The 24,890-nt window shown below is 42.2% G+C and overlaps 1 protein-coding gene across 1 annotated transcript in view; it reads right to left on the bottom strand.

Annotated features, from left to right (window-relative positions):
• The window catches only part of LOC147220725 (junction plakoglobin a-like), a 112,086-nt gene that overhangs the window by 19,065 nt on the left and 68,131 nt on the right, over window positions 1–24,890 (bottom strand). The window contains exons 2-3 of the mRNA XM_086170536.1: window positions 13,925–13,972; window positions 11,803–12,030 (exon numbers count right to left, since the gene is read on the bottom strand). Coding sequence (XP_086026662.1) covers window positions 11,803–12,030; window positions 13,925–13,940 — 244 coding nt within the window. The 5' untranslated portion in view covers window positions 13,941–13,972. The remainder of the gene's footprint in view (window positions 1–11,802; window positions 12,031–13,924; window positions 13,973–24,890) is intronic.

The raw sequence follows: 24,890 nt of genomic DNA, 5'->3' as shown, positions 1-24,890 counted from the left end.
TACTCTGTAGGGTTCATATGTTTGTAAATCTTACTGATGACATCAGTGTCTCACCAGCCATGAACCTCACCGCACGTCACTGACCTGCTTGAGCGTGCAATATGCAACCCCATGGACAGTCAACTCAACAAGCACTTTTTTTTGGCTCACCATTGCAAACCCTGCTCCGACTGGCATTCGTAGAAAGTCTTACAAACCCTGTCAAAGCAGACGAGTGCGGGTGTATGTTTGCAAGATGCTTTGTTGGGACGACGGGGCGACTGAGAGGATGAAAACGCCACGGCAAAAGCGATGAAGCGGCTCGCCGTGACACCTGGGCGGATCTAGTCGGACACAGGCGCGCAAACACTCCCAGCACTGGCGGGCAAACAAAGGGACCGTGGAACATCTGATCGGGACGGCGTGCCAAAGCCTTTTGGCTGCACATCCAGTCAAAAAGCTGAGGCAAACAGTTTTCCAAATGCGGCGTTTGCTTTCGGAATAATATTCATTTACTAGTTTGATACGAGCAACGTATACATGCCTGCAACGCATCGGTCTTTTGGCAAGTTATCCGTGAGCTTTCAGACGTAATAAATGTTCAGGCAGGTTGGAGTGGGTTGAGCGGCGTTAGAGGAAATTTGCAATACAAGGGTGTCGGCCAGAATGAAAGGTAAGGTGCGGCGGACGATGGTCAGGATTTGGTTCTAGAGGTGACTGTGTGACTCCCTTCAGAAAGAGCACATTTAGCCAAACCACCTTCTCTGTCCGTGCATCACATACCTGGAACTCAACACCAAACACCAAACGTGAACTCCCGTCTCTGAACCTCTTTACCAAACATCTTAACGCCGCTGGCTGCTGGATGAACAACATTACATTACATTACATTGCATTTGGCAGACGCTTTTATCCAAAGCGACTTACAATAGAGGACATAGTGACTGCAAATACACTTGCAAATACACGATGCACAGGAAATATACAGAACATATACAGAACGGTATGTCTACATTGTCATATCAACACTGCCTCGACTGCATGTATCTCAAGTTTGTCAAGCTTGTCTTTGTCCTGTGTTTTTTACCTGCTGTTGCCTTATTCATTTTATCTTGTGTTTTTAACATCAACCTGCTGAAGGGACGAAAGATGGAAATTAGCCTTTGGCTACTATCTTGCATATTTACATGTACATGTTCATGAAAATGTATTTTCAAATAAACTCCAACTCAAACTCAAGCACAGCTGGAGAGGGCAGAGATGAAGATGTCCAGCTATTTTTTGGGGCAAGACGGCACATGTTCTGGAGATGAAGGATGCTGAGGTTGGAGCTACCCGAGAAGATTTCCAGATGGCAGTGAAAGAGGACATGAAGTTAGTTGGTGTGACAGAAGAGGATGCAGAGGAACCGCTCAGATGGAGGCAGATGAGTCGCTGTGGCCACCACTGAAGGAAAAGAAGAAGAAGTTGAAGACTAAAGTTGTCAAATTTGTATCCTGTAGCCGTTTGGGACTTTGGTGCCGCTCGCCCTGCTCTCTGCCTCCTACGGTATGTCTACATCCGGAAGGACAAGAAGATCACAAAACAACCCAAAATAAATACTACTGCTGGTGGTTATATTTAATTCTAATCCTGACTGAATGCGGACATTCTAAATTCAGAACTTGATGTGGCTAATAAGTATGCATTTATGCAGGAGACCAAGTAATCGGCCGGATTTAGTGAGAAGAATATTACCCATCTGCTACTCAACCCTCCGGGTTTAGTCTCCATGTATTCTGACGGCACAATATTTCTTGGTGGACTTAATCGGTAGATAGACGGGACATAAACCAACTTCCGGAGATACGACAGACGCTTAATCGCAAGGAACCCGGGAGCTCCCGGTCCTGGTCGAGGGCAAAGTCGGCGAACAAAAACGATAGATGGATGTTTGAAGGCGTACATCCGTGGTAAGATTAGCGAAGAAGTAGCTAAAACAAACAAAAAGGATGAAAAATCCAAATCCTTTCATGTATTACTTTGGGGAACAATGTTTATCATTATTTTAATAGTCCTTTTACCGATGTTCGCGGGCAAATAGGAGCTCCTCGGCTCATTGGCGCCCAAAAAAAATAGCAAAGGCTTTTCTGGGTTCGTGACAAATTATGATAGCGGTCGGCCGCTGGTATTACCCTTTTCACAGCGCATTGTTGTTGGAGAAATTGCATTTCTTTGCAAGCCATAAACGGCCCCGTCCACCTGAATTAGAATATAATTGTAAGAAATGCCCTGTGTTCATAAGAACAAGATGTCAGAGTCTGATCGACATAAATGCGGGTCTTTTACAAAAATATCCATCCATCCATGTTCTGCCGCTTATCCTGCACTTCAGGGGGATGCTGGAGCCTGTCCCAGCTGTCTAAATAAATATAGATGCATTTATTCTTTATATTTTTCTCAAGTAACAGGGTGTATACATTCAATTGAGTAAATCCAATGGAAATAGCCAAACCTTAAAAAGTGAGCAGTTACCGTCAGTAGCGTTTCATACAACATACGATTCACTTTTTTGCTAAATGAAAGTATTTGAGTTCAGCCAGGGCTGCATTTTTAGGAGTTTGTTATTCAAGGTAAAGCACAATCCTTGGACCCGCTAGTCTGGTTGCCATAGTTAATTCAAGTGTTAACTATACCCTTTTGTTAATGTCTCTCCTTGCATTGGTTTGTTTCTAATCCTGTGTTCTTGTACTTCTAAAACTATATTTGATGTCACCAGTTGACTCTTCGTTTTATAACTGAAATATATTTCTCCCATATCAGCCACCTTCCATGGAGTTGAAATAAAATGGAAAAAAAAACAACCGTATGTCTGGATCAGGATCACATCTGGATGTGATATTTAAATTTTAACCCTGCCATATTACTCAACATCACATAATCTTGGCACTTGGGATTTGATGGCACGTGAACATTTCATGAATTAAACATCAACCCGTTCTTTGGATCCGTGCTGTTTTCAACATTAGTTTTAAACTCCTTTTTTTTCTCCCCCAGTCAGACAGAGAAACCGCTTAGCTCTCCAAATATATGTATAAAGTGAGTGTTGTTAAAATACATAGCATTTTAACAGCTGGTCCAATAAAAGCTTCCGCTTTTCTCGCCAAGCGGTGGAGCATATGGCATCCACGACAAAAGGAAAAGAGCACATTTTGGCGATACTTTTGGATTTAAGCCCGGCGCTTTGAGCCCCGGAGATGAGTAATTCGCTCGCCTGGCCTGACGAAGGTGGCAGCGTCTGGAGGAAATACCTCCGAACTACAGTGCGTCCACACCACAAGCTGACATTCAAGCAATCTGGATAACTTTACACAATTCCTTGGCGGAAGAATCGCCATCTTTCGGGGGTGAACCGCAAATAATGCACTGCAAATTTGGATATTTTGGAATGAAAAAACGCTGTGTTTTGAACAAAATAGTGCTTTGAAATTAAGACAGAAAATAAGGGAACTGCATTTTTTCTATGTCTTTAAGACTTTGTAAATGGTCTCCACCTACTGTAATTTCCCGACTATTGAGTGCAGCTGAATATAAGCCGCACCAGCTAAAAATGGCTAAATAAATATGTGAGTACATATATAGGCCACAATTGTCTATAAGCTGCAGGTGTAACATGAGATCAGACCTTTTCTTTTTACTTTTTATTAAATACATACAAATAACATCCACAAATATGTACCGGAAATGCGTTTTTGGCAAACACGGCTAATCGAAAAGATTAATTGGAAATAACACAAGGAAAAGGCTATCCATCCATCCATTTTCTATCCCCGCTTTGTTCTACTCAAGCTGATCGCTAACGTCTTCTTCCTCCTGCGCACTAATACCAATAAAATCGTCTTCTTTGGTTTCGGAATTGAACAGCCTCAGAATTTCACAGTAATTTCATTGGTTCGATGTATCCAGGCTAAATGTTTTAATGGCGTGAAGCCTGTTATTCCTAAATAATCCATAAATTACCCGCATCATTGTTTAAGCCTAGTCTTCAAAGTGTGTATAAGTAGTGGCTTATAGTCCGGAAATTTCGGTAAATAGCACTCACAATCGATAGCATTCACCCATTCTCACACACACACACACACACACACACACACACACACACACACACACAATTGCAATAGATCTAGGGTTCAGTGTTTTGCCATTTAGTGCCAGCCTGGAATCATACCGCCAACTTTATGATTAGAGGGACGCCCTTCTGTAAATTATTCGCCTAAATTATGAAAATGATACGAAAAAAAATGATTTCCTTTTCTTAAAAAATATAAAATTGAAATCAAATTTAAACTGAAAAGTTTAAATGGTTAAGATCAATAAGTCACATAAAGAAAAATGGGATAAGTTGCCTTTTTTTTTCTTTTCCTTGTTTTTTATGTTCCATCCGCTCAGAAAAAAAACAGCCATTTTTACTTTGGGAATCGGAGCTTCAGAAGCCTGAGAACCCCTGATTTTGGGAGCCGCCGGAGAAACTGTGAAGTGAACCTTGGCTGACTGGAGTTGTTTTGCCAGAGGGACAAAAACCTAAAAAGTTTCAAGGTTAATGTTGTTTATGCGAGTGGAAGTTTAAAAAAAAAAAAAAAGACTGGAAAAAAAAAAAAAGTTCACAAAATTCAACTTCTTAGGACAAATGAAAGATGGCACCGCCATACGTCCGTTCTCCTTTTGTAGAGCCGAGGCTGACAGATAATAAAAGCTTCCGCCGCTCAAGGCTGAGGCCGAGTGCGTTGTGTGATGGGCGTTAGCATGGAAGCTGGTGACAAGGTCAATCCGCGCTCACTCGGGGTGACGTGACCTTTAGGTAGCTTTGGATTTCACATTTCACTGACTTTGTTGCGCCGCTACTCTTTGGATGCTAAAAATCTTTTTCTTTTTTGTTTTAAACCAGCATCTTGGCACTCAGCTGTCTCTGCTCATGACACCGGGTTGAACAAAATAAAACATCTTTTTTCATAAAGAACAACTCCATCGCAGAAACGTGTCATTAAAAAGGCAGCTGACACAATGTCAGAGCTTTCATGTATTCTGGGGAGAATCTGAAGAAGGCTCGTGATATCCATCCAAAAGTAACTATTTATGTCTCGACTATTTTTATTTTAGTGTTTGCATGCTAAGGATGGTAATTGACGTGCAAAACAAACGGTCATTTCTAGCCTTTTTTTTTTCATATTATATAATGCTCAATCCTCGAGTAGACAGATTTTTTAGCTAAATTTCCTCGGCTCTTGCAGACGGTGTGTTCAGGAACAGCTCACAGGACCTCTAATGTCTCTGCCTAGTATTTACAAAAGCAAGTATCTCTCTACGATGTTTACGATTAATTAAAACCACAAATAAACCTCATGAAATCAGCGATGGCCGTGCCTCTCAAGAGCTTCTTCACCCCAACACCCCAAACGACTATATATGCATACACTGGATGATCGCAGCGCTATATTGATGTTAAAGTTGACCAAAACTGGGCTTCTTTTAGAGTTTTGTTTCATCACAATAGATATATTTGCGGTTGCAAAACAGGACTTTACATTATATTACATTACATTACAGTACAGTCATTTGGCAGAAGCTTTTCTCCAAAGTGACTTACAAAAAGTGCAATTCAGTCACCAAAGATCCGAAGTACCAGTACTCGGAAGTCAGAAGTGACCACTCAACCAAATGGCCATCTCAGGACCATATACATACATACATTCATTTCTTTGTTTTGTTTTTTTGATTTGGCCTGTTCATTAATGCAGAGAAACGGCCATTCACTTTCTCATAGAAAGACAAAACCGTTCATTCTCAAATAGACAGTTTAGAGCAGGGGTCCCTAAACTCTTTCCTGCGAGGGCCTAATAACTTTTCCCTTCTCTGACGGGGGGCTCGACCAGTTTGTAACAAGTGTGACAGTCCCAAAGGTGTCTAAACGTAAACATTTATTGTTTTCCAGAAAGCCACACATAACCAAAAATTAACCCTTTCTGGGATCTTGATAGGAAAAAAAAATCAGAAAATAAATATAAGATTATTAATGAAATAAATAACTCTATTTATGAAATAAATAATAACCCTTTTCAAGTTTTTCACAGAAAAAAAAAAACCTAGTAACATTGGTCAAATTCCCTGTGAAAACCAGAAAGCAAGAAGGCTATGAAACCCAACTGATACCAACAGCTTCCAAGTTAAACACACCTACCAGGTTAAATATCCTGCATTCTGAATATATTTTCTTCTTACCTAATCTTTTTGCCATTATTCTGTGTTATTTGACAGTGGGGTGTCCAGGATTTTTATTTTTATTTTTTGAGGGGGTGATTTCAGATAAGGCACAGACTGCAGAAGGGTGGAATTGAATTTTACGTTCTATGCATGTACAAGTCACGATTACGTGGCCAGAATGGGAAAAAAAAAAAATCATAATGCATCTCTGGTATTGTTCAGGGGCCGGGCAAAATGTGGAGGCGGGCCACAGTTTGGGGACCACTGGTTTAGGATCTTCAATGAACCCCTTCCATGTTTTGGAGGAAACCGACGCAGACAACATGCAGACTGAGAGAATCGAACCTGGGACCTTCTTGACGCGAGGTGGAAGCCCTAATCTCCCAGCCGCGCTGTTATTCCTTCCAATATTCAGCTCTATATTAGTGTCCGATTACCGTGACCGTTTTTACATCCGGCAAAATGTGGCGAGAAAAGCATTTGGTCCGCCGTTGCCGTTAGCGCCCGGCGGCTATTTGAAATGAACTCGGGGACATCAAATACAAATTGTCTGCGTGGTCCGACAAAGCGGGGTTCTGACTCTAAAAGTAATTTCTTACCCCGACTCTTAGAAGCCCTGAATTAAAGAAGAAACACATCGGCCCGTCAAGCATAATCTCGCTCTCAACAACATTAGTCCTGATTGAAGAAGCGAGCAGATAGCTGTGTGCTCACTTTGAACCACCATTGCAATGAATAATTTCATCATCTCATTCATCCCATCTCATTTCACGTGGGCATTTCGGAATCCCGCTCTTTTCGCCAGAAATCCACGGGGAGCCGACAATGAGGCGAACCTTTAGCGTGAAGCATCGCTAATGGATCCAAATGTGATCCCAGGGTTATTTGCAGGTATAAAGATCAAATACATTACATGCTTTCCGAGCTGCGAATTTTCCAATCATTCCAAAGACATTAAAAAATCTTACAATCGACTGAGCAATAACCCATAACTATTGCCGTTTTTTTTTTGTTGTTTTTTTTTTTTTTTTTTTTGGCCACGCCGTGGAGGATCAGCCATTCAGATCGTTTTCATTGATATATTTTTGGACTTACGGGAGTTTAATTCCCCGCCCTTCGGGGGAATCGCATTGAGGTGGAGAGGCCCGTGAAGAACATCAATATCGCAAATAGAAACGGTCAGAGTGATGCGTTTTAAGCCTCTATTTGTCAAAGTACTGAGGGGTACAATGCGTGCCGAATGTGAGTCATAACACACTCGCATCCTCGTCTAAGCAGGAGTGACAAATGGGAGCCCTAAACAAATTGTGATATTTAAACTGTTAATCTGGTGTTCTGCACGACAGATTAAAATGTAATTGTGCCGCTTTGTACGTCTGTAACATATTTCGCGACAGTATTTTGTGATTGCGGTTGTGTGTCGGGAGTAGCGGCGCTCCGTACGAACGCGGTGCCCTCTGTACTCGGGCTTCCAGTGTCTGCAGTTTCCTCCAACTGTCCAAAACCTTGGAATAGCATCACTGGAGACCCTAAAACAGTGGCTCTTAACCTTGTTGGAGGTACTGAACGCCACCGAACCCTTTTTTATTGGAAAAAAAAAAAGTTTGTTTTCAAATTCAAGACATAGGTGAATGTTTTACTGGTGCACAAAATGAACCGTGCATCAACATCACTGTATTCAAAGAACGTGATTTTCATTCAAAAAACAAAAACATAATAATGAATAGGAAAGAATAAGGAAATGTTCCCGTAGTTTTGCAGGTAATAGACTAGAATTGCTAAACTTGGCATTGCAAATCATACAGTTAGACGCTGACTCCCATCACGTTCCATTAGACATGTCAATCCATATTGTACACATTCACACGATCACTTTCTTTTTTTGTTCAAGATAATTAGTAAGAAGGGATTAAAATATTAAGAAATAAATTCACATGACATACCGTCACGACGGTCACAATTTGACTACTGAGCGCACCAAAATCCCTGCAGCACAGACAGGCTAGCTATGTAGCGTGATGACCTGCAGCCAGTGATAGCCAAGCGGGGCGTGTCATCACGAATTAGATGAATCGCTGAGTGTCTTGACCTCCGCCGAACCAACGAGACTGACTCACCTGACTCACCCTGGGGTTTGGATCGAACCCGGGTTAAGAACCACTGCCCTAAACTGTCCGAATGTGTGAATGAGAGAATCTATATGACATCTGAATAAAAGCTTGTATGTCTCTTTAGGAGGCCCAGGTATCAGTCCAGGATGAACCCACCTCTTGCCCAATAGCAGCTGGGATAGACCGCAGCATCCCTGCAATCCCAAACGCCAGTCAGCAATATAGATAACAAATGAATATATAAAATTATTATTTGATAATAATAATCTAATAATAATAATAATAACACAAAAATTGAATACAGTATGTATGTGTGTGTGCACACACAGACACGCACACCAAAAATATATAAACTGTGTGTATACATACATATATATATATATATATATATGCTCTATATCAGACATTCCAGACATTTTGAAGAGTCCAGATTGATGTATTCTGTTATTGCTATGATACTGAGCACATCATCGAAGCAGCACGAGCCCCAGATTTCCAACTCAATTATCTAAATGACTTATAACTCGCTAAAATAGTGGCTGAACGTTGTTAAACACGAAGCTCAATGTTATGGTTTATATGATTCCAAGATGCTGCCGGCGCTACACAAACAGCACGACAAAAACAGCGAGGAAATCCTCAATCATGAGCTAATGGGGTGTTAATAGCCTCTGAAATGTATATTTTTCTGTTCAATCTTTTCTGCAGGGATTATTCTGTCATCTAGTATTTTTTTTTCTCTACTTGCAACTGCATTTGAAATTTGAGAATGAGACTTTAAAAGAAAAACCTCCCAGGCGTCCACAGCCAAATGGTTTACTATCACTGGATGGAAAGACACTAGAAAAGCTTCTCCTGAGTCGGTCGCGGATGCAGGGAAAATGTGTTCTTGTAGAGAAGAACAGCATAACATTCATCTATCAGACATAAGCCTAAGTATTACACAGAGGTAGGTTTCCATGAATAAATGTTTATGACACTAGAATAACTCAAGAGTCTTCATCTGGTATGAGTTTCTATTAGATGGATATAAATGGCGCTCTGCGGCTGCAGCGCCAGAGAACATCCTGCAGCTCCAATCATCCGTTCTCCATCTTGTTCCTCTTTGTCCCGTTCCCCTGGAACCCCTAGAGTTTCTTTGCGGCTCTCAAAGTTCCCCTTTCAATGAGGTCTTGAGTAGGTTCACGATGGGTCCCCTTTTTGTAACGGGAGGACCCCTATCACGGCACACTCAAGGGCTTTTTGTGCAGGTTTGTCAGTTTGCATTCTTCGCTAATGGACCGTCTGGATTAAGCCACTTTCACAGACCGCTGGGTGGAATTGTGCATCTTATGTAGACTATTGTTTGATACCGTGCTTTTAGACCAGTGGTCATCTGTAATTGTGCGTAGGTGTTTATTCTGGCATCCAGTTTGTCCACGACTGACCTCTGGGCTGCCGAGCTCCCTGCAGTCGTGCATCATTATTGGGCCGCATTAAGCATTGGGAAGTAGCTTTTTCTTCCTCAGCGGGTTTTTAGTTGTACGTGGACAGATTTTTCCAGAGAGTTTGAAAGGCATTGAATTCTATTCTGGGAACTGCCCTAATCTAAGGGAACATTATAGTTTAGCATCAGCAGAGGCAGTAAGGGGCTGCGACACAAGCGCCTTAAGGACCGTAATCTAAAACAAATCACCGTGAAGAAGAGGAGGAGGAAGACACGGACAAAGTAGCAGTGACATGCGGTCAGGGGAGGCAGGAGAGGCCGTGCCTCACGAGAAAAAAATGAAAAACAGAATTAAATGGTTATATTTATCAGTGACTTGCACTATGAAGGTATTTTTCATTTAACTTCACCAGTTTTAAATCGCTGGATTTTCATGTTTACTGTTGAAATACTGAGAGACATGTGATGTGAGGCTGCGGACTGTTGAGCCTCAACGTAGATTGCGCAGTGACGGCTGACTGTATTACTGTATTACTGTCTCTCTGTATGTCGCTATTAAAATGTTTAAACCCTTTTGCTATATGAACTACATTTCCAATGTACAGTGTTTTATTATCAACAACTGGATGTGTGTTACTAGCTTCTTGTGCCGAGCGATCATAAAACCGTTTACAAAGAGCCACTGAGTGAGGCACGCAGTTCTCCTGCCTCATGGTAGGGGGCGCTGGTGATTTCGGGGATTCTTCTCGTGACTCCACGGCAGCAGAATGCAGTGAATGATATAAGATTTTAAACATAACCCATGAACTGCTGCCAATCAAATGGTGAATAAGCTACTCCGAAGGGTTCATATGTTTGTAAATCTGATTGTGATGAAGTCGGTGCCTCACCAGCCACGAACCTCACTGCACGTCAATGCAATGTGGAAAGCAAAGTTGCAACAATATTCATGTTCTGCATGGCGGATATAATAAACTTTCATATGGGCTTAAGTGTTTATTCACACCAAATCCGTGTGAATGAGTGAGTGAATTGTTGTGTGCCTCTATAGCAATAGTGCACTTTACTGTTTAAATTCCACACCATTTGTATATTTTGTCAATTTCATGTCACTGTGAGATTGTGAGTCTTCTCAATTCCTCCATACATCCAGTAATGCGGAGAAAATAACGATAAAGCTCACTTTGGCTTTTGACATATGAATGAGAGGATGAATGGTTGTGAGCCTCTATAAGTGAAAGAATTGCGATCGTTCCAGGGTCGCCCCCCTCCCCCCCCCGGCGACCCAGACTGCAGTGTAAGGGATAAAATAAACATAAAAGTTGGCTGCAGTTTTATTCTTAACAAGAATAAAATTCAAACTAAATAAACCGTGTAGCCGTAGAGGGCAAAGAGTTTGTCTAATTTCCAGAAGAGAAGATTGAAACTCTGACATGTCGATGCTCTGAATGCTAATTTCTTCATCTTTTTTTTTTTTTTTTTTTTTGGTTCTTAGCCGGCGCGACAAACGGAGCATGAAAAAACTCTGTCTCACCCTAAATCACAGATGTGACATTAAAGTAACAATTTTTTTTTTTTAACAGAAATTATTTCCTGAAGTAGACGCCCCATCGCCCCCCCCCCCCCCCCCCCATCACCCCGCCCCTTCCAGGCGTGGGGTGACAGGCGAAGCGAAACGCCGTGAAGAAAAGAGATAAAACCGAGCGACTCGTCTTTGATGGATTTCCACGCGGCGCGAAAGTTGATATCCCGCTGGAGATTAAAGCCCGATGCTTTGTACATTAAGGCTGAGCTGCATTAGCAAATAAACGCCGATTAAATACTAATAAGTGAACTCGATTAAGTCGCAGATCATCAGAATGGTCAGCGAAATCAAAACAGAAAGACTAAACAGGTTCACTAAATGGCATTAAATTGACTCATTGTCAAGAATATAAAAGAACTTGTGATGTATAGACGTGAACGGGTGAACAAAGTGGTTGTATGTATATTTGTGGTGATTGTGGCTAAAACAGACGCTTATTTTTCACTATGAAGATGTGATCTCACCTGTGGGACTCTCCTGTCCACCGGCGGCGGCGTTTCCTTGCTCCTCTGTCGATGGAGCGGCAGGAGTGGCGGGAGTGGCGGTACCGGCGTTGTACTTCTTGCTTCCGCTGTAGTCCGTGCTGCTCTCGTCGTCCCGGACGGTGGTGGCTGCTGACTGGATGCCGGAGTCCGAGGCGTAGTAGGTCTGCTGCCACTCGGCGACCTTCACCACGCTGTCCGCCTCGCTCACTGCGGAAAACGGGGTCACTGACATCACACGCAGGTAGTGCAGCCTGAAATACTCCAATGCCGAACTCCACGGTGAGGATTCAACCGATGTACTCGAGGGTTGCTAATATCTGAATATTATAAAAAAACATTTTCATAGTAACATCAGTATTACATGGGGCAATTCATTGATTTATTAGCCGTACCACTTCCTTGTACTTGAGCCAATCACAGCTTACCCTGAAAAAGAGGCGGGGCTTAACCCGGACCCAATAGTGACGGTCAATCACAGGGCCACATGGAGAGCTGATAATGATTAAAATGGCAAACTTTTTGCAAAGAAGGCCATATTTGGTGAGGTGGAAAAGCGTTCGGGTCAACTGTTCAGCCTGACATTCTTTGAATCATTAACATGAAATGCCAATGAGTTATTTTGTAATTTTTTTTTTTTATTGCACATGGCATACAATTCATGTCTTAACACAGAACACAAAGTTTTTACCAAAATCACTCTTTCATATTTGAATAAGACATAAAATGAGAAAAACATATCTAGGTTCATTTGAAACATTACATATTATTCATTATTAAATGCTACTATGAACTTCTAAATTCAAAACATGTGAACAGGAAAATAACACTGATTGTGATGTTATTCAGAAGTATAAAACATTGAGGGTCGTATGAATCCTTTTATTACTACTTATCAATGTGTTTTTAATTTTTTCAATTTTTAGACACAGATCAAAAATACGAAATAGAAAAAAGGCCTGCCGGACCAAATTAGATTTTATTATGATTTTATAACAGAGGCCGCGGGCCAGTGCAAATTTGAACGCGGGCCGCATTCGGCCCGCAGGCCGGACTTTGGACATGCCTGGCTTCAACTGTTAAACTTAAATATGAAAGAAATTTTAAAAATGTAATACAAATCATGTCGCCGCTGGCTGAACTGTGCTGCAAACATATAAGACGTTTTGTTTCCGATCCCCTCTCAGTTTTCGTCCACAGAAAACATGTGATCTTTCACAATTCAAATCAGAGATACTTTATTTGTCCCTGTGGGGCAATTGGAAGGCAAATGGAGGGCATAGCATTGTAGATCTAATATCTATAAATATATAGAGTAAATAAAATAGATATATGAAATAAAGGTAAAAATAAAGTGAAAATAAAGAGAAAAATAAGTAAACTATTTGTGTTAATGACTGTACATCTGTAGAAATGGCTATTCGTCTATAAATAATTGTACATCAAGAAGAAAGCTGTACATTTGTGTACATTTGTGTGCATTTGTGTGCGATGTGCTCTGCTTTTATACAATAAATACAGCATTATAAGGTTGTTTATTTTGAGGATCCTTTGCTCAGATGTATCTCTGTACCAACGTTATTCTATTGGAACTAGCTAAACGGCTCCAAACTGTTGGCATTTACAAAAATTCCTCGAGCTGTTGCTGTGATTATATTTCAAGCTTTGGCCCGATGAGCTTCATATATATTTGGTGGCGAGTCCAGGGTGCTTTGTTACTTATTTTAAGCCCAAATGCAGCTAAACAGAGCAGTGCTGAAAAACGGAGGGTGAGAAAACGAGGGAGCGGAGAGGAGAAAATGTAACAACACCAGAATATCTAATGAATTTCTTCGCCGTCATCCGGCATGTTGATGCCAAATAAGGAAAAACCTGCGGTTTAAAGAATTGCACACCAGTAAAATTCAGCAAATACTGATGACACTCTAAACCAGACGCCTTACAGAATATTGGATGGATACTGACTATTGGATTTGTTCTTTTTGGGCACAAAGATTATGTAGCCATCAATCTGCAATTAAAATCAAACGGCGGAAAAGGTGCTGAAGTTCAACAATAATAGTGAATTTATATTTAAGAGAGGTTACAACGACAGGCCACTTACTTTGCATGGACATCATGTCCGTCCACTGGTGCCACTGCCTTCACTGACCTGCAGGGGGAGGACGTTCATCATTAGGCTCGCAAACAGGATTGAGATTAAAATTAATCCTTTGCGAAGGATTAAGACTTTAATTGCCATATTCCGCGAAGCATGTTAGGGAATTAGCTCTTGGCATAATCCTCGGAGAAGCGCATGGGAACATGCGGAGCGGCCGGCCTTACATTCGCTTCCAGCGAGTCCCGTCACGTGGGCGGTGTTTATTAAACGCTTCAGGAACCATAATGGAATATATCGAATGCGCGATTAATCTTCGAGTGTGACAATACACGCTACGATCTAAGCGACTGGTCAAGGACGTACACAAGGTAAGGAAGGCTGTGTCATGTACACATCATTCCATTTATCCATTATCTATCCCGCTGATCGAGAGCAAAGCTGGGCTCGAGTCGATCCAGGCGGACGTAGGAGGCGGGTTCGACGCGGGCGATCAAATGGTCGAAACGTCCGACTGTCCGATCTCCCGTTTGCGCCGAGAGACTTGAACTGTAACTGATGATTCTTAGATCAACCCGCTGAATTCTTTCTTTTTATTTTGAGCCAAGAGAGCTCAGGACCACGCGGGATCAAAATCTCCTTGCTGCGAGGTGAAAGCGCTGACCGTCCGCACCGTGATCTTTATCGCACGTTTTCTAATTAATAACCTCTCGATAGTTTCACCCCTCCAAAAAAAAAAAAAACCCCACATTTCTCTAAGCCTCTTACACCCATTTCAGTCGGTTTTATGAATTACTTTATCTGAAAAATGAAGATAACAAACGATAAGCTCCCGGTGTATCTCACGGAGTCGTAACCTTTGACAAAGTAGCATAGCAATTAGCATCTCTGGCGGTGACGAAGCACATCCATTCCTGCTAGAAAAGACCTGCAGCATTGGAAAAAAAAAAAAAAAAAAAAAAAAAAGGAAATTGCAGCGCTAAGTTATACCCCTCCAGAAGTAATGGCTTCTGAAAGGTCAGCGTCTCATCTCCGCAGCCGGGAAGGGGGATCTTTTCTCACTCGGACAGGATGTAGTCACACTCGGGTTCAGCTCACTGGGATGTAATGACAACCGAAATTGGGGGTGGAGGGTAAAGTTCTTCCAGGATCGGTCCCGGAGATTCATCAGACACTTGGTTTAAAAAAAAAAAAAAAGTGCAATGACAAAACTAAAAGAACCCGAAAGGTCTGAAAGAACTACTGTGGTTCCTCGGTGGCGTGTTGTTCCCCCGAGGTGACCACCCGAGATGACCCCTCTCATCATGACTCACGTTGAAAAAGGCCACATTTGCATTTCCTTCCCTTGAGAGGTCGAAGGATTTGAGCGAACAAACACGGCGTCGCTAATCCGATCTAATTTACCGATCAAAACGCAGCGCTCGTATGCCCGTTATCAAAATACCCTATAATTTATAAACCGGAAAAAAAAACATGTCCTTCAGTCATGTTTGATTCCCCAAAGTTTGGATTAATTTGCTAATATCCCGATTAATATTCATTTAATCCCGAGAAAATCCTGATTTCCTAAGAAACACTAAAATGCATTTCAGTCTTGGAGAATCCGTGAGTCATGTCTTAAATCTTACCGGGTTTGTGCCTATTCTTATTTCCCCGCTCTCTACTGGACTCTTCTATTGACACATTACTTTTTTTTTTTTTCGTTTTTTTGCATCACTGCTACTTTGCACTGAGTATGACATCATACTAATACTCTCATAATACTACATATTAATACTACTAATCAAACTATACACAAAAAAAACTCTGCTGCTACTCTCTCATGCCGTCAAATATCAGTATGTATCTGCGTGAATCTCATAGCTTAATATTTTCTGTTTAATATAACTGTGCACTTTACTGCTAATTTGCACTCTATTTTTATTTTGTTAATTTTATGTCACTGCGGGATTGTGAGAAGCGTCTTTTCGATTCCTCCATGTGTCCAATACATGCAGAGAAACTGACAATGAAGCTGATTTTGACTTTATGGTAAAATGACGAACAGCATCGCCGCCAAATCGAACTCTTAAACTAACAAAGAGTCAGGCGGTAATTTAGATGGGAAAAAGAACAACTGGAAATTAGAAAATGCCGTAGCATGTGAGTCATTTCCCCTCTTGACTATTTTAGATTTGGAGTGTCGACACTGAAAAGAAAGAGCAAACAGATGAAAAGAAAAACACGCACGTCTTCATGTTCGAAGTGTGAGAAAAATGAGATGTGGTACGTTTTGGACTATTTGCTCCGATAGTCTGTATTTCAGCACCAAAGCTGCTGCCGTGCAGCTTTTTCTATTCTGCGAATCTCACGAGAGCCACGAGCACGTCCTTGAATGCGCTTGAATTCCTTCATTGTAATTGATTCACTGCACAAAGACCAGCACAATTACTGCGATATTAAGCTTCGTCCCCAGTCTGTATTCCCACATTTAATTAGATCAGCTGACTGGGATTTCACCCGTTACGATGTTTCCGCCTGTGCAGCGCTGCCTCGAGGTGACACCGCGGCGGGTTGAGCAAGATCACCTTCCTCCGTGTTACTCGGGGGCAGCGGCCCGTGGAAGAAAAGTCACATATGATGGGCGAAGACAAGCGTCCTGAAAAGGTGAGGTAAGTGTAACTGTGACCGCAGGAAAGAAATATTGTGTTAAAAAAAGGCTCGGTTCTTGCCAGATTATGAAAAATGGTAAGGTGGTTAAGCTTCAAGACATTTGTCAGGGGAGGAACATTAGCTGCTTTTGGACAGAAGATTTCTGTCCGGCTCAAATTTGGTTCCAGGAAATCCCTTCTTTCAGGGGAATTTTTTATTTTTGAATTCCCAGTGAGGGAGCGGCGTGACGCAAGAGTCTGCAACGTCCACATCCAACGGCACAGTCAAAAAAAAAACAACCGCGAGGTTGACGGGATGCGACGAAGACAACTAAGACTGAAGTTGCCAAATGTTCGTGTTGTGCCTTGAGCTAAATTCGTGTTTTATTCCACCGCGACCAGAAGAGCTCGGCCCTCTTTGTCGGACCATTTTGAAAAACAGCTGACCAATCACGGCATTGTTTTTTTTTTTTTTTAAAACGGCGCAAGGCAGCCACAAGAAGTACCCGATAATGGGCGTTGCTTACCAGCCCCACCAATCACCTGTGTCGGGGTTCGGCAACCCTTAACACCCAAAGAGCCATTTTGGACCAGGTTTCCTCGGAAAAGAAAACACTGGGAGCCGCAATAACTTTTTGATGTCTAAAATAAAGGTACCACTGTATAAATTGCTTTTTAACATCTTTACACTTTGTATAAACAAGTGTGTCGTGTGTTGCTTCTGAAATTCACAAAGTATTACGGAGAAAATTAAATTTTATTTATGTAATGAACTCATTTTGAGCTTTGGGCTTTCAGAGCGTGTAGCGAAGCCTTGACCTGAATTTTAAAAATAAATCAAGAAAAAAAATCACTGTGTCAGTAAACAATAAAAAATAAATATTTGCAAAATATCCTCATAACTATTTATTTTACCTGGTTTATGAGACTTCTGCTCCTGAACTTCTGCGCGCAGCATCTGCAAATCGGGACTTTACCGGCTGGAGGGTACACCGGCTTCCGCGAGTGTGACGTTATTTTGAGCGGCGAAAAATAATAAATATAATTTGATTTAATATTTCAAGATCACAATAATCTTCCAACTTAGAACTAAAAGTTGAAAAAAAAGAATGAACAAAAATGAAATACACTTCAATTAAATATTTATAATTTATTTTCCCAAGCCAATCGGAGCCGCAGTGTAAAGAAGAAAGAGCCGCGGGTTGCCGACCCCTGACCTGCGTCAACCCTCCCTCAAAGTAGGAGCTAAGATGGTTCTAGCAAGCGAGGTCCACCGTTCCGGGTTCCTACGCTGGCAAAACGCAAAAAGAAACCACTTCCCGGAAAGGTTCTAGGAAAAAGTTTCCACAGTTCAAAAAGGGCTATTGTCAAAGAGGCACTTTTTGCAGTTCTTCATTTACAAATCATGCATTCAGCTTTAAAACTCTTTAAAATACCATCCCAGCCCATTTCCCCTACTTTCTAATGGGAAGCAAGGCATTAAAACTGCGCAAAAGTGCAGGGAAGCGTGTGTTCCCGGCACCTTCCTCGGCACGGCCCCTCGCGGTGGCGGTGCGTTCACGGCCTCCTGCGCACGCTGTCAGCCCCGGTGTAAATTGCTCTGCGCTGCCATATGTTTGCCAGAGTCCCCGACTAATTAAAGGCGAGCAGTCTCCGCGCAACACACAGACGAGTTCAAATGTCACCGAGAGTTTTTTGCCGATGGATCGCTCCCTCACCGCCGTTTAAACGCCGCGGCGTATTTAAGCTCCCACTTACCACTTTATTCCAATAAAAAAAAAGCTGATGCTGTGTAATACAGTGTAATAAATCCACCATCATTAGGGTTTCCATTGTTCCGTTTTTTTTGTTTTTTTTTAATTTAATATGGCTGTGAAAGGTGATTTATTGGAAGCGAGAGGGACGCAAAATATACCGGACATCGACTGCAGAGCCAAAGGAGGAGAGAGAGATGGTTAATGTGGCCGGGGGATACTTAAGAAAAGGAGGGAGGCGGAGCAGAACACCATCCACCCTATCTGGGTTTTCCAAAAAAAAAAAAAAAATGTTAGCACTTAAATCTTCTTGCAGGAGCTAAAACATTGTGGATTCATGGCGAGATACAAGCTGGGGGGAAAAAGGAAACTAATAACTAGATCCGTATTCTGTGGGGTCGGAGGAGCCTCTTCTGACATTGATGTATATCAACAATTTGCATCAACATGTATATTTCTGTTCAGGTATTGGAAACCGCAAATCAAGCGCATAATGTAAATAAATCGAGCGGGATAATGAAGATTAGTATAATGTTGCATAAAAATGTACTCATAAGCTCTTTAACAAACACTGAACTGACATGACAGCCTCACTGACGCGGCTTAAAAAAATTTCATTTTCGTTTAATGAGAATTTATCTTATAACGTCGTGTTGGTTTCGTCTCTTGATGGCATTTAGTCGCTGCACCGCTTGATGGCCGGGAGGTTTAAAGGTTGAAAAGGTGACCGCTCGGTAGCGTCTTATCGCTCTTCCTCCAAGGTTCTTGGAGATAAATCGATCGGTCAGGTTTAATTAACGGAAGAAAACCGATACGGGTCAATTAGCACAAATCAAAGTGTTTATTGTGTTTATATAGGTGAAGATGTGTTTCCACTATAAACAGAAGTTGTGTTTTTTTTTCCCCTCTATCGATTAAGGCGAGCTTGACAGTAATAATTCATTCATTCATTGATTCATTCATTCATTATCATCCTGCTTATCCTGCACTCAGGGTTGCTGGAGCCGATCTGTTGTGCGAGGGGGGGTTTCACCCGGTAACACTCGCCGGAAACGTGCAATCCTTCACCCTCTCACTCACACGCAATTGTGCACTGCTCACACACTTGCAGCGCACAAGAAAGCTTCTCCAACACACTGCAAATGAATTAAATACAGAACATTTTTATCTGCATCATTTTGCCGTGTAACTGTGTGTGAAAGGTGTCTCGATGCAATCACGCTACGCAGCCGATCATTGCATTGAAGGTACAGGACTGTCTCAGAAAATTTGAATATTGTAATAAGGTTCTTTATCTTCTGTAATGCAATTAACAAAACAAAATATTTACAAGATAAGGTTAGATAACATAAATTAAGATTAGATTAGTAAGAATTATAAGTCCCATATATACATATTTGTGTGAGTGTATGCATATATAAATGATTATGTGTGTGTGTGTGTGTGTGTGTGTGTGTGTGTGTGTGTGTGTACAGGACGGTCTCAGAAAATTATAATATTGTGATAAGGTTCTTTATCTTCTGTAATGCAATTAAAAAACAAAAATTACTTTTCCATAATATTCTAATATTTTGAGATAGGATTTTTGAGTTTTCTTAAGATGTAAGCCATAATCAGCCATATTAAAGTAATAAAAGGCTTGCAATATTTCAGTTGATTTGTAATGAATCCAGAATGTATGACATTTTTGTTTTTGTAATTGCATTACAGAAGATACAGAACTTTAGCACAAAATTCTAATTTTCTGAGACAGTCCTTTACTTGTGCGCGTGCTCTGCCCATACTTAATATAACAATAATAACAGTGTGTCAGAATTAAGTGATGCTAATGCTAACATGCTAACCTCTTATCACGGCGAAACGAGCGGGCGGTGAAAAACGCGGTTCTTTTAGGTCGGAACGGCTGTCGGCGTACGTGCAAATTGAAGAACCGGCGGTGAAACTGGGTGAGATCTTTTTCTTTTTCGAGTGAGAAAGTTCTGCTCTGCAAAACATGCAGCGAAGCTAAAGTAGTTAGCGAGTTTTCTGATGGAAAAATATGGACTAAATGGAAGCGCTGATCCCAGGTGTGATACTGGTGTGTGGCCGCAGCGTGCACGTCTAATGTTGCTCACATCTCATGTTGCTCAGGGAGGTTGTCTGTATGCACAGACATATGAAAAACTAGAGGGAACATTGCTTAAACACCACATGGAGACATGCAACCATTCGTCCCGGTTCTCCTCTCCAACAACAACAAAAACTGTCCGACAAGTATTTTATTCAGTCATTCACTCTCTCTTTCATCGCATTCATGCAACATATGTAGACGTAACTCCATTTACTCTCACATTCACGACATGTGGACGTTCAATTCACCCTCTCATTCATGCATCATATAGAGACGCACTACTGCTCACTGTCAAATGTCATATAAGGATATAAAACCCTTCACCCTCTCACTCTTTCATACAATCTGGGCATTTTAGAGTCTTCCACTGACCTACGGCATGTTATTTTTTTGGTTTTATGGAGGGATCGTGTGCAGGCACCAGGGCAGTAACTAAGTGTGTAATTATTTCATATTTTTTTGGGGCTCAACTGCGAACCCCGTCCACTCCGTCTCAGCTGCTTGAAGGAAACGCCGGGGAGAAACCAGACCGTCTCACGTCCGCAACACCGACATGAAATGCCTGCCTGCCACAAAACGCAAAGCGGCAAATGCAACACACGTCTATTTAAAAACGTCAACGGGATTGATTGGCAGAGGGTTGGAAGCTCGGCGAAGGCTGTGACCACCTCGGTCATCTCCGTGGAATAAATGTCTGGGTTCAGAACCGGGCTGCTACTTTCTCTCCCCTCCCAGCGAGCTCATGTCCTGTAGCAATTTGGTTATGCTAATGAAATTGATGGGGTAGTTTATGGGCCATTGATGCAAACGCCAAGAGAAAATGGATTCGTGTGGGAGTCCGACGTGAGGAAAGACCTCGTTGGCATTTTTATTCTCCTTTCCATTTGTTTACATGAGGATTATTGCATTACAAAACATTATTATGCAAAAAGCACCTCTGCGTCGTCGTCGTGCTATTTACTGGCTTTTTTGCTCGCAGACAAACTTATTCCTTCTGTTTCACATCACTGGACCTTAAACTAACTTACCAGTGTAATTAGCAGGACCAAATTGCCGCGGTGCCATTGAGTCCCCGCAGCAGCTGCTGCCGCATCGGAGGTATCAGAGGATTTAACGGAATGGGATCCTCTGCAGGGGTTCGGGTCTTAAGTGATTCAGAGCTGCTGTTTTTTTATACTTTTGGTGAGGAATTAGCAAGTTGGAGGAGGCAAGGAGGCGCAGAGGTTCGCACTTCCGCCTCGTAGCAAGAAGATCCCTGGTTGGAATTCCGACCGGGGGCCTTTTCTAGACGCAGCCTCCATGTTCTCCCCCGTTTCCGCGTGGGTTTCCACGGTTTCCTCTCACAGTCCAAAAACATGCAGGAGGTTTGCTTTTGTGAATGAGAAAAATCAATCATTGGGTTTATTGCAGATGAATGACTAAAAAGCTAGTTGGATATTAATTTAGAAGCGATCTGGGCTAATCCACGGTACTTGGGATTTTTTAATAACATATGTTTCTTTTTCAAATCCAAAGAAAAGTCGCTGCATCAGAACGGCTTTCCAACCAAAAAAAAATGTATGTATTCATACATTTGCCGAAATGTTCTTTTTGTCCACGAGGACGGCGGCAAAGTCCTTCTTTGGGATTTTCAATTGCCTTGCACTCAAAATCAACGGGCTGATGAAAAAGTCGATAATCTGCCGTGGAAGCCAGGGGCCCGCTAATTGTTAATAATTGGTTTAAAGATGGCAGATTAACCCGTCGAACCTTCTTTAAGCCTCCGGTCTTCAGAACCGACGCTCTCCATTGCAGCGAACACCTTCAGACGTCTCAGCCTGAAACATTTCATGGCAGAGAACATAATTATTGATCTCCGTGGTTTTCGCAGGCTGAGAAATCGCTTAATCGCTTTTTGGCTAAATTAAATAATCCACATGAGAAAAAAGGGGATCTGTGATCGGAACGGCTGCAATGGCAACCAGCTCTGCTGCGATAACGCACACGCAAAGTTTCAAGGTGTGAGTTTGTGTGATAAATATGTGATTATGTGTGTATTATGCATGTTTTCATCACCCGAAGAGCTGAAAAGCCAGCCTAGTGTGAGCGCAGAGGCGCAGCAGTCCCGTGTTGAAGGCTGCAGATTAATGGATTGCCGTGACAAAACTAATTAATCTGTGAGTGAAGATTTGAGAGCTTTTCACGGATTATTTTTGCGAGCTTCGTTTTTTTCATAAATCCGACGCGTCCTCCCTCCGGCCATTTCATCGGATTCTGGGCACTCGAGAAAGTTAAGGAGAGGTGGCCGATATGGAAAAAACTCAAGTTCAAACTCCTTGGCGGTTGCCAAAGTCAATGGTGGTGTCGAAGAAGTGGCGGCGGTGGAGGCGGTGGCGCAGACAAGCAGCAGAACAACCGATACATGATCAGCAGTTAGAGAGCTGCAGTTATCTGCCACCGGAGGGAAAAAAAAAGGATAAAATAAAAAATAAAAAAAATCACTCATTCATTCAGCGAATGCCTCCTAGCTGAGTACCCAAGGTTCATTTCTTTCAAAGAATCCAGGAGCCATGCTGTGGAAATGACCCGGAGCAACTCAAACAATATTCCAAAAACAACTTAAGATTTCATTCATTCATCCATTCATTCATTCATTCATTCATTCATTCATTAAGTAACAGTGACAATGACTTAAAGACAGGAGGCAGAGCTAGAGGTTGCAGAGATGAAGATGCTGAGGTTCTCTTTGGGAGTGACCAGGATGGATAGGATCAGGAATGAGTCTATCAGAGGAACAGCACATGTTAGATGTTTTGTAGAGAAGGTCAGAGAAGCCAGACTGAGATGGTTCAGTCATGGACAGAGGAGGGATGGAGAATATATTGGTGGACAAATGCTGGTATTGGAGGTCTAGAGGAAGACCAAAGAGAAGATTTATGGATGTGATGAGAGAGGATATGAAGGTAGTTGGTGTGAGAGAGAAGAAGAAGATATACAGGACTGTCTCAGAAAATTAGAATATTGTGATCAAGTTCTCTATCTTCTGTAATGCAATTACAAAAACAAAAATGTCATACATTCTGGATTCATTACAAATCAACTGAAATATTGAAGACTTTTATTATCTTAATATTGCTGATTATGGCTTACATCTTAAGAAAACTCAAAAATCCTATCTCAAAATATGAGAATATCATGAAAAAGTAATTTTCGTTTTTTTAATTGCATTACAGAAGATAAAGAACCTCATCACAATATTCTAAATTGAGATGGTTGGGTCACGTACAGAGGAGGGATGGTGAATATATTGGTAGACGGATGCTGGAATTGGAGCTGCCGGGCAGGAGGTCTTGAGGAAGACCAAAGAGAAGATTTACAGAAATAGTGAGAGAGATGATGGTCGTTGGTGTCAGAGAATAGGGTTGGATCGAGAAGGTTGATTCGCCAAAAGGACAAAAAGAGAAGATCCATTCATCCATTAACACCTAGCCTGCACTCAGGGTCACGGAGGGGCTGTAGCCTATCCCAGCTGTCTGGGCGAGAGGCGAGTTCACCACATACAGCGCAGAGATGTACATGAATTGCCGGATGTTTCTATATGTGGCTCGGCGGCCGCTCCGAGGTGATCCCCGCATCTTGTGCGATGGCAGCGGGTTCAGGCTCAAGCATCCCCGCCCCACACCTTGCGGATCCAAAGGGATTTACACTGGCTTGCATTCATCCATTCACTCATTCACGCATCGATGGCGGCGGAGCTGCCGCGCGGGGCGCTAAACTGGCCAAACACACTTCCACGTGCAGACGGGAGGAGCCAGGAATCAAAACCAGCAAGCGCCACCCGATCACATCGCACAGAATGAACGAATTAATTACATTACATTTGGCAGACGCTTTTATCCAAAGCGACTTACAATAGAGGACATAGGGACTGCAAATAACACTTGCAAATACAAGATACACAGGGAATATACAGAACAGTAAGCTTGGGTTTGTGAGTTTGTTTTTGTTTTGTTTTTTTGACAAAGACATACGCAAACGTACACACACACACACACACACACACACACACTGCATAGCCTAACTTTGTGCATAACCTGATCTGGGGCATCGGCGCAGTAAAAATCCTGAATTAATGCAATCACACCAAATGTGATCCTTGGATTCCCTCTCAGGCCCAGTTTCGATGTTGCTTGGCTTCTGAATCAGACAACGCAGGAGAGACACAGGTGTGTGCGGGGGGTCGGGAGTCTAATGTGGGTAGACAAGTCAAACCGGTGGGTAGACACCTGTGGGGAAACAGGTAATCCACTCGTTGGACGCGGAGAAATAGTTCATCCGCCTGTTTCGCATTCGGCCGACGTCAGCCGGGGATCTGCCGTGATGTCGTTGCAGACGCCGGCGCCGAGAGAGTCCCCGCCTCGCCGCCGCGCCTCAGGCTTAGCCTGCCCTTCGTCACATTGGATTAAATAATGCTCGTGGCCATTTTAAAAATTTGCACA

Source organism: Fistularia commersonii, chromosome 23, assembly GCF_037954325.1.
Source record: "Fistularia commersonii isolate RoL2024-O1a breed Wild chromosome 23, RoL_Fcom_v1.0, whole genome shotgun sequence".
NCBI lineage: Eukaryota > Metazoa > Chordata > Actinopteri > Syngnathiformes > Fistulariidae > Fistularia > Fistularia commersonii.
This window is presented reverse-complemented; position numbering and strand designations above follow the sequence as displayed.